Source organism: Monodon monoceros, unplaced genomic scaffold (genome assembly GCF_005190385.1).
Source record: "Monodon monoceros isolate NGI ecotype Baffin Bay Population unplaced genomic scaffold, NGI_Narwhal_1 Super_Scaffold_21, whole genome shotgun sequence".
NCBI classification, from domain to species: Eukaryota; Metazoa; Chordata; class Mammalia; order Artiodactyla; family Monodontidae; genus Monodon; species Monodon monoceros.
In genome coordinates, this window is record NW_021703778.1 from 107,699,156 (window position 1) to 107,712,239 (window position 13,084).

At 37.0% G+C, this 13,084-nt stretch overlaps 1 protein-coding gene across 6 annotated transcripts in view; it reads right to left on the bottom strand.

Moving 5' to 3' along the window:
* The window catches only part of HEATR5A (HEAT repeat containing 5A), a 110,626-nt gene that overhangs the window by 83,437 nt on the left and 14,105 nt on the right, over positions 1-13,084 (bottom strand). For 5 of the 6 annotated variants that reach the window (XM_029239658.1, XM_029239657.1, XM_029239653.1 and 2 more), the window contains 5 exons: positions 8,938-9,138; positions 7,518-7,729; positions 5,664-5,772; positions 1,504-1,653; positions 646-820 (listed from right to left, as the gene is read on the bottom strand). In XM_029239658.1, the coding sequence (XP_029095491.1) occupies positions 646-820; positions 1,504-1,653; positions 5,664-5,772; positions 7,518-7,729; positions 8,938-9,063 (772 nt within the window). In that variant the 5' untranslated portion in view covers positions 9,064-9,138. Of the gene's footprint in view, positions 1-645; positions 821-1,503; positions 1,654-5,663; positions 5,773-7,517; positions 7,730-8,937; positions 9,139-9,726; positions 9,818-13,084 lie in introns of all 6 variants that reach the window. The other variant, XM_029239652.1, reaches the window with a different exon arrangement.

A 13,084-nucleotide genomic window follows, 5' to 3' on the forward strand; every position in this document is an offset into this window, starting at 1 on the left:
CAGAACAATCACATTTTCATTAGCGTGAGGCTGTTATTCTTTGGAGACAGAATAATAAAGCAAGTTTTTAATTATTCACCGATGTTTTATATACACTGTAGATTAAACTCAGGCAAACCCTTTTGTTTTCAAAAATACTCCATCCTTGCTCACTGCCTAGGAGTGTATAAATAGGGAATAAACACAAACACAAATTGTGCAAATACAGTAAATTTCAAGTATCTGCTGTTTGGAATTATTTACGTCATTGCTCCCTTACACCATCTAGAAGATGGCAGGCCAAATGTATGTAATCAGATGCACGCTGCTTAAAAAACAAATTCTCGAGGATTAGATCATATCTCTTATTGGACAACACTCCACAATTCACTTAAAAAAAAAAAAAAAAGCCATGGTGTAGAGGAAGACAATGACTGAATAAAGCACATTTATTTAAGAGTTCTTTTAATTTTTTCCTCAAACTTTCACTGAATTGTTTTAAAATGAAATCTTAGGACTTATAGACATGTTTCCAAACTAAAATTTATATGATATTCTGCCTCTTTTCAAAAGTAATAATGGGTAGCAGTAATGCTACATATGTTTGTTTAAATCAACTGGGAAAAAATTATGGAAGACATTATGAAAATAATTACATGAATTTACCTGCTCCAGGATGTTTAGAAACTATAGCTTTGGCCAACACTGTGCCTAGTAGCTTTGAAACTGAAATCCGCACATCATAATTGGAGCCTTCAAAGGATTTAAAACATAGTGTGGCCACACTGTCCAGGTCTGTACTCCACATAAAGACGGCCTCATTCTGAAGTTCAAGGAGACACTGTTCAATCGGGAAAAAAAGAAATTAATGAAAAACAAAATATAAATGTCAGGTTCAGATCTACATAAGTTGCAGAACCTATCAAGATCTAGCAAAAATAATACACAAATCCAAAGTCTCTAAATAATGATTGTAGGGACAACAAGTGAATACTTACTAAAAAGTCATAAAAATTATACTATACAAAGCAACGTGTCCACAAAGGGTAGGAGAAAGACCCATTTCTAATTCAGTGGGCTATGAAAAATGTCTGTAGAACCTATCTGTTGGCTATAAGCAATTGTGAGAATAATTCCAACATAAACACTTTACTATCTAACCAACTATGTTAAGAAAGCATGATAAAAACAAAACCAAATCATTTTCAAACAACATAAACCGTACATGTAAATTTTACACAATTATAGAGAGGAAGCACAGTGGAATGGAAGGAATACTTAGAGTCTGGTAACTTGAACTCCCCACTTCCAACAATGTGCTGCTAACCACTTTAAGAACCCTGGGAAATTCATATAATTCTCAGGGCCTCAGTCTCCTCATATGTTAAAATGAGATAGTCCTATCTGAATACCAAGGTTGCAGCTCTAAGATCATGTAGCTGTTACTAGTGTTTTCACTGGAATAAACTGATTTAGTTGTCTTTATATTAATTTTTAGAAATTCTACTCATTAGACTATTTTACCTTTGCAGCAGCACAACGAACGGCCATGGATCTATCTGTTAAGCAGGATCTAGCAGCTTTATAAACATCCCTGTGGCAAGGTGTAGCAGCAGCTCCCAGTCCACTCAATATGTTTTGCAGACTCAGCATGATCTCATATCGACCTTGTGACTATCAAAGAGGAAAAAATTTAAAGAACAGGAAAAAAAATTCGCTGTGAAGAACAGTATTAAGCATTGAAATTTATCTGAGAAATACTCAGATTTTTGTACACACTAACCAACCTATTCTGACATCAAGACACATGAATAATTGCTATTTCTTAGTGTTTACTATTTTAAAAGTGTTACTTGTATATATTACACTTCAACATAATATGAATTTTATAGGGTTGATGTGCAGATTAAATGAAATTATATGGGAAGCACCAGGCATAAGACTTGCATGTTGTCAAGCACTCAATAAATGGTTGCTATAAATGACGTAACATGGTAAGAGTGCACGGTCTGCCACCTACTAGCTATATGTCTTTGGGCAAATCTGTTTCTTTATCTTAAAGATAAAAGTTAAATGATTGTTGTGAGGATCAAATGAGTTACTACATGTGAAGTGCTTAGAACAGTGCCTGACACACAGTAAATGCTCAGTTGAGTTCATAGCTATTGATATTTTACCATTTATTGGTTCAAGTATTTTAACTCAGAGGTTAAAAGTCTGGGTTTACATTTTAAAAGACCTGGGTTTGAATCTTGGCTCTGAACCTTAGTAGCTGTGTGACTTTAAGTTGTTCTTACTTATTTCTTCATCTATAAAATGAGGATAAGGGACCTCCCCAGCGGTCCAGTGGCTAAGACTCTGTGCTCCCACTGAAGGGGGCATGAGTTTGATGCCTGATCGGGGAACCAAGATCTCACATACTGCACAGCGTGGCCAAAAAAAAAGAAATGAAAAAATGAAACGAGGATAAGATGAACCCCACTGTGCCAGTGTGAGAAGTAAACAAGCCCCTGTGGGGAAATCATTCACCACAGTGCCTGGACTTAGTAAACACTCAAGAAATAGTAGCTGCTTATATTATGATGTTTTACTAAATGTTCCAAATGCTTTCTATGTCTCAGGAAGTTAAGGCCACTATAGGTAAGTTAAATTTGGAGAAAGATCAAGTATCATTTTCATAGTAATGTTATTAATTTATTTTTGTTCAAAGGAGCATGATAGTAATTATAGGTAGACATTAACAAAATGAGTCCTAACGGGAAACTTCTTAACTTTCTTTTACGCCAATTTCAAATGCTATTTATCACTACTGGTGTGTATCAAAGATGGAAATCCCTTTTGACATCTCCAAAACGTTGTGGTATCAACTAAATCATAAAGGTAAAAGTGGAGGAGCAATAAAGTACTTAGCAATAACTTTAAATTTTCTTTTTTTAAAAAAATATTAATTTATTTGGTTGCACCAGGTCTTCGCTGTGGCAGGCAGGCTCCTTAGTTGTGACCTGCGAACTCTTAGTTGCAGCATGCATGTGGGATCTAGTTCCCTGACCAGGGATCGAATCCAGGCCCCCTGCATTGGGAGCATGGAATTTTATCCACTGTGCCACCAGGAAGTCCCTAACTTAAAATTTTCTGAAACCTATAGAGTAATCCTCTGTTAATCATGAGGCCTAAAAAGTATAGCTTAATCAATGGAGTTAAGAGGAAAAAAAAAGTTTAAAGTGGCGATACCTCAGTAAATAAAAGATCTTACAGACACATTCTTTTAAATAAAACCAGATTTATGGATGTTAACGGTCTCTCCTCGTGGTTTGCTGTTAATCTCAACATAACTGAGAATTTTCCAGCCTTCCTGCCATTACTGGCACCTAGTTTCATATCATTGCGGGTGGGAAAGATACTTCATGCGATTTCAGTCTTCTTAAACTTGCCCAGACTTGTTTGGGACCTAATATGTGATCTACCCTGGTGAATGCTCTGTGCCCTAGAAGAGGTATGTTTTGCTGCTGTGGGGTGGAATGATCAGGTTACGTCCATTAGGTCCCACTGGTCTAATGTGTAGTTCACTCCAAGGTTTGCATGTTGATTTCTGTCCGGGTGATCTGTCCATTGATGAAAGGGGGGATGACTGCAGTCCCCACTATGACTGTACTGCTGTGTATTTCTCTCTTTAGGTCTGCCAATATTTGCTTTATAATTTAGATGCTCTGAGGGGTGTATAAATATTTACATTATTATAACCTTTTTTTTTTTTTTTTTTTTTTGTGGTACGCGGGCCTCTCACTGCTGTGGCCTCTCCTGCCGCAGAGCACAGGCTCCGGACGCGCAGGCTCAGTGGCCATGGCTCACGGGCCCAGCTGCTCCGCGGCACGTGGGATCCTCCCAGACTGGGGCACAAACCCGTGTCCCCTGCATCGGCAGGTGGACTCTCAACCACTGCGCCACCAGGGAAGCCCCTGTTATAACTATTTTAAATAGTGATTATTGTAGCCATCATGCTACACATCCCTAATAGGTTACATTCTAATTAAACCTACTATTTACCACTTCATAGTGGCAAGACCCTTAAAACAGTACAATTCCATATACCCTCTCATATGCTTTATGTTGCTGTTTTTATATATTCTAATTCTATATATGTTAAAACCCACAATGCCTTCCATTTCTTTGTCTTCATCATGAGCTTTCTCTTACATAAATAAAGAATTAATGTATAGCCTATACCTGTGTCCACATGTTACCATTTATGGTGCTCAGTATCATTTTGTAAATCTGTTCACCTTCAGCATCAGGGTGCCTTCAGAGCAGAAAGATTTCCTTTTCCTTTCACCACTAAAAGACCTGCCACTGATAAATTATCTCAACTTCTATCCATCTTAAAATATCTGAATTTTCTCAGATTTTTCAAACATATTGTGCAAAGTTTTTTATGTTATAAAATGGTAATAAACTCTTATAAAAACTACAAAAAAAAATCTCTCCTCCTAAATTATCTTCTTCAATCTTTGTGTAAACTATTGATGCTCAGAAGTGATCTGCTGAGTTGATTCTCTCACCAGTTTTATGTTATGGACTTCACTTCTTAAAATTCTTGAATCAGTTACATTCTTCTTGAAATTTGGCAGATTTTATTATTTATTTAATTTATTTATTTTTGCGGTACGTGGGCCTCTCACTGTTGTGGCCTCTCCCGTTGCGGAGCACAGGCTCTGGACTCACAGGCTCAGCGGCCATGGCTCACGGGCCCAGCCGCTCCGCGGCACGTGGGATCCTCCCGGACCGGGGCACGAACCTGTGTCCCCTGCATCGGCAGGTGGACTCTCAACCACTGCTCCACCAGGGAAGCCCAAATTTGGCAGATTTTACATTTGAATTTTCCCATGTTTTATCTTGATACAGTTAAAAAGAAATGTGTGTGACAGGCCAGCATTTTTATAAATTGTTTCAGGGCTGTTTTCTAGACTTTTTCCAAGCAAGGTAAGAACAGGTACTGGTGTGATTTTTTTATATTTAAAGGTGCTAAGTTATCCTTAAATATAAGGTACCACAGACTTAAAATTTTTGATATACAAACATACAAATGCTTTAATTTCAAAACTTGTTAAACTATAGTTGGCAAGAAATTACAGTATATCTTGGAAGTCCAATAAAGAGACAGTTACAAAAACAAAGGGTGTTTCACAATGGTAAATGATGCCAACAAATCAATGAGGCTAAGGCTGACAATATATATCCTGGCCACTGAAAGGTTATCCTGACCCTAGTCATGCTTATGTCCTCCACACTCTTTCCTACCCTGATTTTATTCCTTACACCCTTCTGATGCTGGTACAATACTAATCCATCCATCAGGTATATGGTGGTTACCAACTACGTATCTGGATCCTTGGTGACAAGCACTTGCTCTGGCACTAGTAAGTAGTATCAGATGGAAAAGGTGATGCAAGAAGAGGGAGCAGGGATGGGTCTGCCAGAGAAACACCTTAGTTTGTGCCCATTTGAATTTATCTGAATACACAAAAATTTACTGCACTATTGCTTTTCTAATAAAGATTCAATATACAAAGTACATATGTGCACTACCTAGAAATGTCATTTATGGATATATTTACATACATACTATGTATGCTTGTCATAGGTAAAGCTCTTTTATTGACTCAAGAAACCATAAAGTCTGTATTTACCTCTGCACTCTTCATAGCTTTAAGAATATTGCCCACTGTATCAGTAAAGGTGTTACCCAGTATTCTACCCAACTTCTTATACAAGGAACCCAAACACACCACAGCGGCGCTGGAACGACATTTAAATTAGAAATTAGTCATGAATGAAAAAACAGGAATAAAAGGATCTTAGCACATGTAAAGATGACTACTTAATTTTACTTTTAAAGGATAAAATTTCCCAGAATCTATTCCACTGTTAAATCCTAGGGAATGACACTTAGGTGAGTATCAAATAATTACATTTTCAATACAAGAATTTAAAAAAGATATATCTTCAACTAATCTAAATCTCAGCCCAAAGATTCCATCCCCTCAAATTTTTTACAAAATAATTTTTAATAGAACTGAGCTTCATGTATCAGATAATCAAAGATGGTCTTAAAGATAAAGAACAATGTTCTCATCAAGTCTGAAAACTTTATGGGAAAATACATTCTACTATAAGCTAAAAATTAAATAAACAAAAATTTCTATAACATTAGTACTATGCAACCATACATGGCAAATTGCCTTCTCTAAAAAACAGGTGATAAAATGAACTGAGTCCTACGGAGAAAGAAACTAAGTTGTTCTTTTAGGATCTTAGAAGAGTATTTTCCTATATATTTACTATTAATTTTCACTACTAAGCATTAATAAACTAAAAGAACATACAAAACGTGAAGAATTTAAAATACTTGTGCCTTAAACATTCAACTGCTAAAAATAAATTTTATTTATTTTTATATATTTATTTATTTGGCTGCACCGGGTCTTAGTTTTAGCACGTGGGATCTTCGTTGCAGTGTGAGGGATCTGGTTCCCTGACCAGAGATCGAACCCAGGCCGCCTGCATTGGCAGCATGGAGTCTTAACCACTGGACCACCAGGGAAGTCCCTCAACTGCTAAAATTTTTATCAGACAGTTTTGATCCCCAAATCTAAGCTTCAAATGTCTAAAGCATTTTTTTTTCTTTTTTTTTTTTTCTGTACGCGGGCCTCTCACTGCCGTGTCCTCTCCCGTTGCAGAGCACAGGCTCTGGACGCGCAGGCCCAGCAGCCATGGCCCACGGGCCCAGCCGCTCCGCGGCATGCGGGATCCTCCCAGACCAGGGCACGAAACCGCGTCCCCTGCAGGCGGACTCCCGACCACTGCGCCACTAGGGAAGCCCTAAAGCATTTTTTAAAAGAACTGTTTCTCAGTCCATGGGAAAATGTTAGATCTTTCTGAAAGTTAGATTCTTTAAAAAATGAGTAAAACAATTTGTATTCAGTTTCCTAATAATTATCAAGTAGTTTGGGTTCTTTTTTTTTTTTTTAATATATATATTTTTATTTGACTGCATTGGGTCTTCGTTGCTGTGCGTGGGCTTTCTCTAGTTGTGGCGAGCAGGGGCTACCCTGTTTGCAGTCCGTGGGCTTCTCACTGAGGTGGCTTCTCTTATTGTAGAGCACGGGCTCTAGGCGTGCAGGCTTCAGTAGTTGCAGCATGCAGGCTCAGCAGTTGTGGCACGGGGGCCCTAGAGCACGCAGGCTTCAGTAGTTGTGGCGTGTGGGCTCAGTAGTTGTGGTGCATGGGCTTAGTTGCTCCGCGGCATGTGGGATCTTCCAGGACCAGGGATTGAACCCGTGTCCCCTGCACTGGCAGGTGGATCCTTAACCACTGCGTCACCAGAGAAGTCCAGGGGTTCTTTTTTTTAAAGAGTTATTTTACTGAAGTACAGATGATAAACAATGCTGTGTTAATTTCTACTGTAGAGCAAAGTTTGGGTTCTTTATAAAAATGATACAACAAAGAAGAACTCTTTTATGTTCAGTTTTAACATAACTTACAGTTTGGTGGGAAGATAACTTGGAGAATCATCTTTGCTTCGAATAAGTTCATTACATTTATCGATTGTCTCATAAACAGAGAATGTATCTCCAATACTATAAAGAATGGCTAGATTCTTAGCAAGGAGTTTGCGAGTAGGAGGCCCTGGGGAGCTGTTCAACAAAGATAGGAGCTGTTCCACAAGAGTTTTCTGTTTCTCCCTTACATCACTCTAGAAAGGAAGGTAACAAAGATAATTCAAGTCAACATAATTACACATAATCCTCTAATATGATTTTTCTTTCATATAATTAAGAACTAACTAAAAGCCTCTAGAAAAATGCAAAATTATTTTGATTAAATAGTACAAATAAGTTGGTGGCATGGCTATTACACCTCATTAACAGGTAGTTTGTTGCCCTGCTGATATATCCAAAAAATAAATTCTGAACTACAATATACTGGAGTCTTTGTGAACAAAGACAAGGGCTCTATTTTTTCTATGTCCTTCTTCTTAGGTTTGAAAGGTAGAGCAAATTTATATCTTAACTAGAGCTTCTTAGTTCTTAAGCCTCTGCCCAATATATATCTGCATCAATAAGCAGCAACCTAAAACCTATCACCAGAGCTGATCTTGTAATGGTTACCTGTTTTACTCAGATCATTTCTAAGTTCTGAAAAAGGAGTACAGAATATCATCACAGTGGTAATGGTATTCAGGTGCTCCCTGAGGCCTAAACTTCCACCATAAAATATTTGTTAATTTAGTGTATGGATTTTTGTCATTTGTTAAATTCTAAATGTCTCCATGAGTAGTGTCTTTGCACCATTTCTGCATTACATAGGGTGCTGTCATTCTGTAGAATATCTTTATTTTTAGGAGATGTATGCAAAAGTATTAGAAGTAAAGTAGCAACTCACATGGCTCTGTAAATCAGTTAAACATGGCAAAATGTTAACAACTGCTGAATGTCGGTAAAGGGTATGAGTGATTAGTCTTCACTTTCTGGTAGCCATTTCATAAACTTTTAAAAGGGAATATGTTTACTCAAAGGCTCCTCAATTCTTACTCCCCTTAAAGAGTTCACACTTTTTTTTAAAGTGAAACTCCCATCACATTATTTAGCGCTATACTGCACCAGGATGTCATGCATGTGGAGTGACACAAGGTACAGAAGACAATGATAATGAAATCTAACACAATGTGCTCTGTAGTTAGTTTTTAATATATTTGAAAGTCATACTACAAATACTGGCTAATTTGTTCCTGCTCTTTTGAACAGAAGAAACCTATTTCAATATAAAGTCTTACTAAGGTCTAACCTTCAAAAGCTAATTTAGGCTATACTGGACAGAACTAGAATATCAAATCAAAGGAACTTAAACATTATCTGGCAAGTAAAAAAAACCTCAAAAAACAGTTTTTGCAATTTTACTCACCCTGCTGGTTGCTAGCAAGAGCTTCTCCAAATATCTCAACCAATCAAAAATAAACTCTGCCTTCTGAACGTCACCCAGTTGATTGTATGCTTCTTCATTCAGCAGTAAGCTATGAGCTAATTCCATTCCTTGCAGAAAATTCTCCTAGCTGGTCACGATTCTTCTCATTAAACTTCAGTCAATATACCTAAGGAAAAAAACCTACAATAGAGGAAAATAATATTTTAAAAGGAGGGTGAAAAGGAACACAATCACAATACTGGAAATCTTCCACAGAAAAGCACAAAGAATAAATAAATGGAGACATCTTTTGTAACAGCTCTAGGGTGAAACTGGGAAAATCCCAATAGTAAACCCTAGTTAACACTGACACAAAACCCCTTTTTTAGAGAGCAGAAAGGAAAACAGAGTAGGATTATTGACATTCACATGCAAAAAGTTTCTAAACAGAAGAGACGTTCCATTAAAATTTTGAAAATTTTAAGGTTAGACTACTCAAGATTTTCAGTTTTCTCTGTAGCATAAGCACCTTTTTACTAAAGTATCCAGACCTCCTGCTAAAATTCTATAGTAAAGCTTGATGTCTCCCTGGATCTTTGCCTCCATAAATAACCTGTCATTTACCTGGAGATTCAAGCCAGGAGCAGAGGGACTTATTCCTATTAAAACCTGTTCTCCCAATCTAACAAAGACACTGCCTGAGGCTAGGAGTTTTGGGAAAGAGTCCCATCCCAACAAGTATAGATAGTCTCCTTATCGCTGAGAGCCTTGCTGTGAAAGCAAACTCACGTTTCTGAAGGCACTTGGATGGATGTTGTCCAGGGATCATAGCAATAAAGATCATGTCTGCTCTGACCCAGATCCAATGTAGCCTTCACTTCTGTTGCAGGAAATAATCAACATAAGACAGAGGAGGTTTTGTTTTGTTTCAGATTCATGATCATCTCCTGGGTACACTCTAGTTCCTGTGTTGCTTATATACAACACATAAGCATGTGTGCACAATACATACACACATACACAAATCTATAAGATGGCATTTGTGGTTATGGAATTTTTTATTTCTAGGTGCATGCTCAAGTATATGGCAGTAAAACACCATGATGTCTGTAACTCATTTTCAAATGGTTAAGTACATCAATCAATTAGCCATATAATATGGCAAAATGTTAACAGTTGAATGTTGGTAGTGGGTATGTGAGTAATCATTTTACTGTTCTTCAATTTTTCTGTATTTTTTAAAAGATCACAATAAAAAGTTGGAAAAATTATTTAAGAAGAGAAATTTTTTAAAAAACATAAGTTGGCTTTAAAAAAAATCATTACTACTACTTACAGGAGTAACAGCTATCATCAAGAACATTAAATGACAGAGACAGTACCATATACATATAAGATGGATACTCCTATTCACTGATGTATCAAAAATAAATTTGATACCTTATAAATAAAACTCCAAGCTGAACAGAAACAGGTAATTGGAACTGCACTGAAATACAGACAGAATGCTACAGGTAATTAAACTAAACCATATAAAATACAGAGCTCATATTCCCCTAAATAAATCTCAATCTTTTGTAGAGAAGCCAGCAAGATGTATTAGAAAATCAGATGGGAGAGACATGGGAAGGCTTTTCTTTCCTTTATTTTTTTCTCCAAGAAAGTTTATGGGTATAAAATTACCTAGAGTATCACATCATCATTATTGTTAAATAAGTAAAAGAGCCCCTCTAAAAGACAGTAGTCGCAAACTGGTACACTGTTGGCTAAATTTGGCCTGCAATGTACGTACTAGGGAAAAAAATTAGTTACTAACATTTAAACACAAGATTTTACACAAAAATCTGGGTCCATATCCCATACAGCAATGAACGACGGAATCTAAGAGGGGCAGGGACTCTCCATCAGGCACAGTCGCCAGCTAGACTGCCTCATTCATTTACATTATTTGCCAACTTCTATGGGTATTCAAGTTTTCAACCCCTACTCTTTACCTTACTTTCGTCCTCTGGCTTGGGTTAATATCCTATATTTTCACTATGACGCTGCCCCAGAGGCCAAAAGACAGCTTTGATCACCACTGTCTTCTCAAACCTATGTACTGCTTTTAGCCATCTAGGTTGTCCCTCCCTAATTAGTCCTGCCCACACGCCCAGTGCCACCCATGACCTAGCACCAACTGCCCTCAAAACAAAACAGAAGTGCACATTAGATTATTTTCATAAACGTCAATTTTGAGGAACAAGAACAATATAAACAACCATGCTAACAAATTTACTTTTATAAAGATAACGTGAATTTTAGCTTCTTGTTTAAAAAACCCTCCTTTGGGCTTCCCTGGTGGCACAGTGGTTGAGAGTCCGCCTGCTGATGCAGGGGACACGGGTTCATGCCCTGGTCCGGGAAGATCCCACATGCCGCGGAGCGGCTGGGCCCGTGAGCCATGGCCGCTGAGCCTGCGCGTCCGGAGTCTGTGCTCCGCAACGGGAGAGGCCACAACAGTGAGAGGCCCACATACCGCAAAAAAAATAATAAAAAACCCTCCTTTACTTTCTTAAATTATCGAAGTGAACTGACCAAAATACATACAATTAAGGATAAAGTTAATAAATGTTACAGAAATAATTTCCAGAAGAAAGCTACTAAGTGTACCGAAGGTGAAAAGCAAGTTTGCACTCAGTATCTATGACTGTGAGAGGAAAAAAAAACCTGAGTATCATAGAGAAAACTTCTTATAACCACCAGGGCAACTCAAAATCTCAAGAATCAAATTACCCTTTTTAGAGGTCATTAGGACTGCTCAAGAGACATTTTTTTCCTTAGGCAGCAGCAATATTGTGGTGTAAAATGATCTATCAAGAAGCAAAATAGCTAACACAATGCAATAATAAATAATTCAGTAAAAGGTTGAGATCATAAGCAGGGCATAAAGTTATCTACAATGCCCTCAATACATTCCTCATATAAATCACTCCTAAAAGAAGCAGACAATTCACATTGGTAATCCCACATCTAAACCCCCAAATCTAAAATGCACCTGCAATCTCCACATACCTACCATCAGTGAGAGAAGCAAATGCATTTTGCAAATAACAGATGCTCCTGCTCTAACCTACAGTTTCACTTTAGGATGATGAATACAAACGAAGTCAATCTACCGTTATGTTTTAATCTAACCACGACCCTATGGCTATATATACCTGAAGGATGCTTATTTTTCTAGTTTTTCTCTTATTTTCCATTTTTATCTTTGTTGAGATTACAAAGTGATTAGTTTATTAAAAGTGAACATATATATCAATATATTTTTCAAGGTACAGTTATGCTACTTGAAAAAAAGATTCCATCAAACTGTTGTGTGCCAACTGTAATGCCAGCCATTATTTTTGACAGAAACTAATTATTTATTGATCACTCATTATAGTCCAGGCACTACTCCAAGCGCTTTACATTTTCTTGAATAATTAATTCGCAAAACTGTCCTTGGGTAGCTATTTTTATTTGCACTATTTTAAGATGAGGACATTGAGGCACAGAGAAGTTGAGGAGCTTTCCTAAGGTCACACAGAACCTGGTCATACACTTCAGCAATCTGACTCTAGATATATGTGCTTTAACCACAAGATACTATGCTGCTACCCTTTTATCCAATCAAGCCTGTCAAACACCTTGAAGCCAGGCATTTTATTTATTCATTCATTCATTTTTATTGAAATATAGTTGATGTGCAATATTATGTTAGTTTCAAGTGTACTACATAATGATTTGACATTTGCAAACATGAAATGATCACCATATCTGTATAGGGTTTACAGAACTATTTTGGGAATACATGCTGAAGTTTATACAGGGGGGAATACGTCTCCCTAATCTTTTTGGTCATTTTAGTTTTTTTAAATGATTTATTATGTCATTTTGAAGAGAGAAAAGAGAAAAAAAATCACATACATGCAAAGAAAACATCAAACACAAAATAAGATAGGTTTGTCGAATTGGTTTGTTGTTTTTTTCTTTCCAGAGCATTAAAAGACAATTTACAAAATGAATAAGCCACTCAGCAGTAAATGGAACTAATTCCAGAATGTATCAAGCAGTTAAAGTTTCGGAATCTTTCTCATACTTAAATTTAAATTGCTTTTCTTTGACT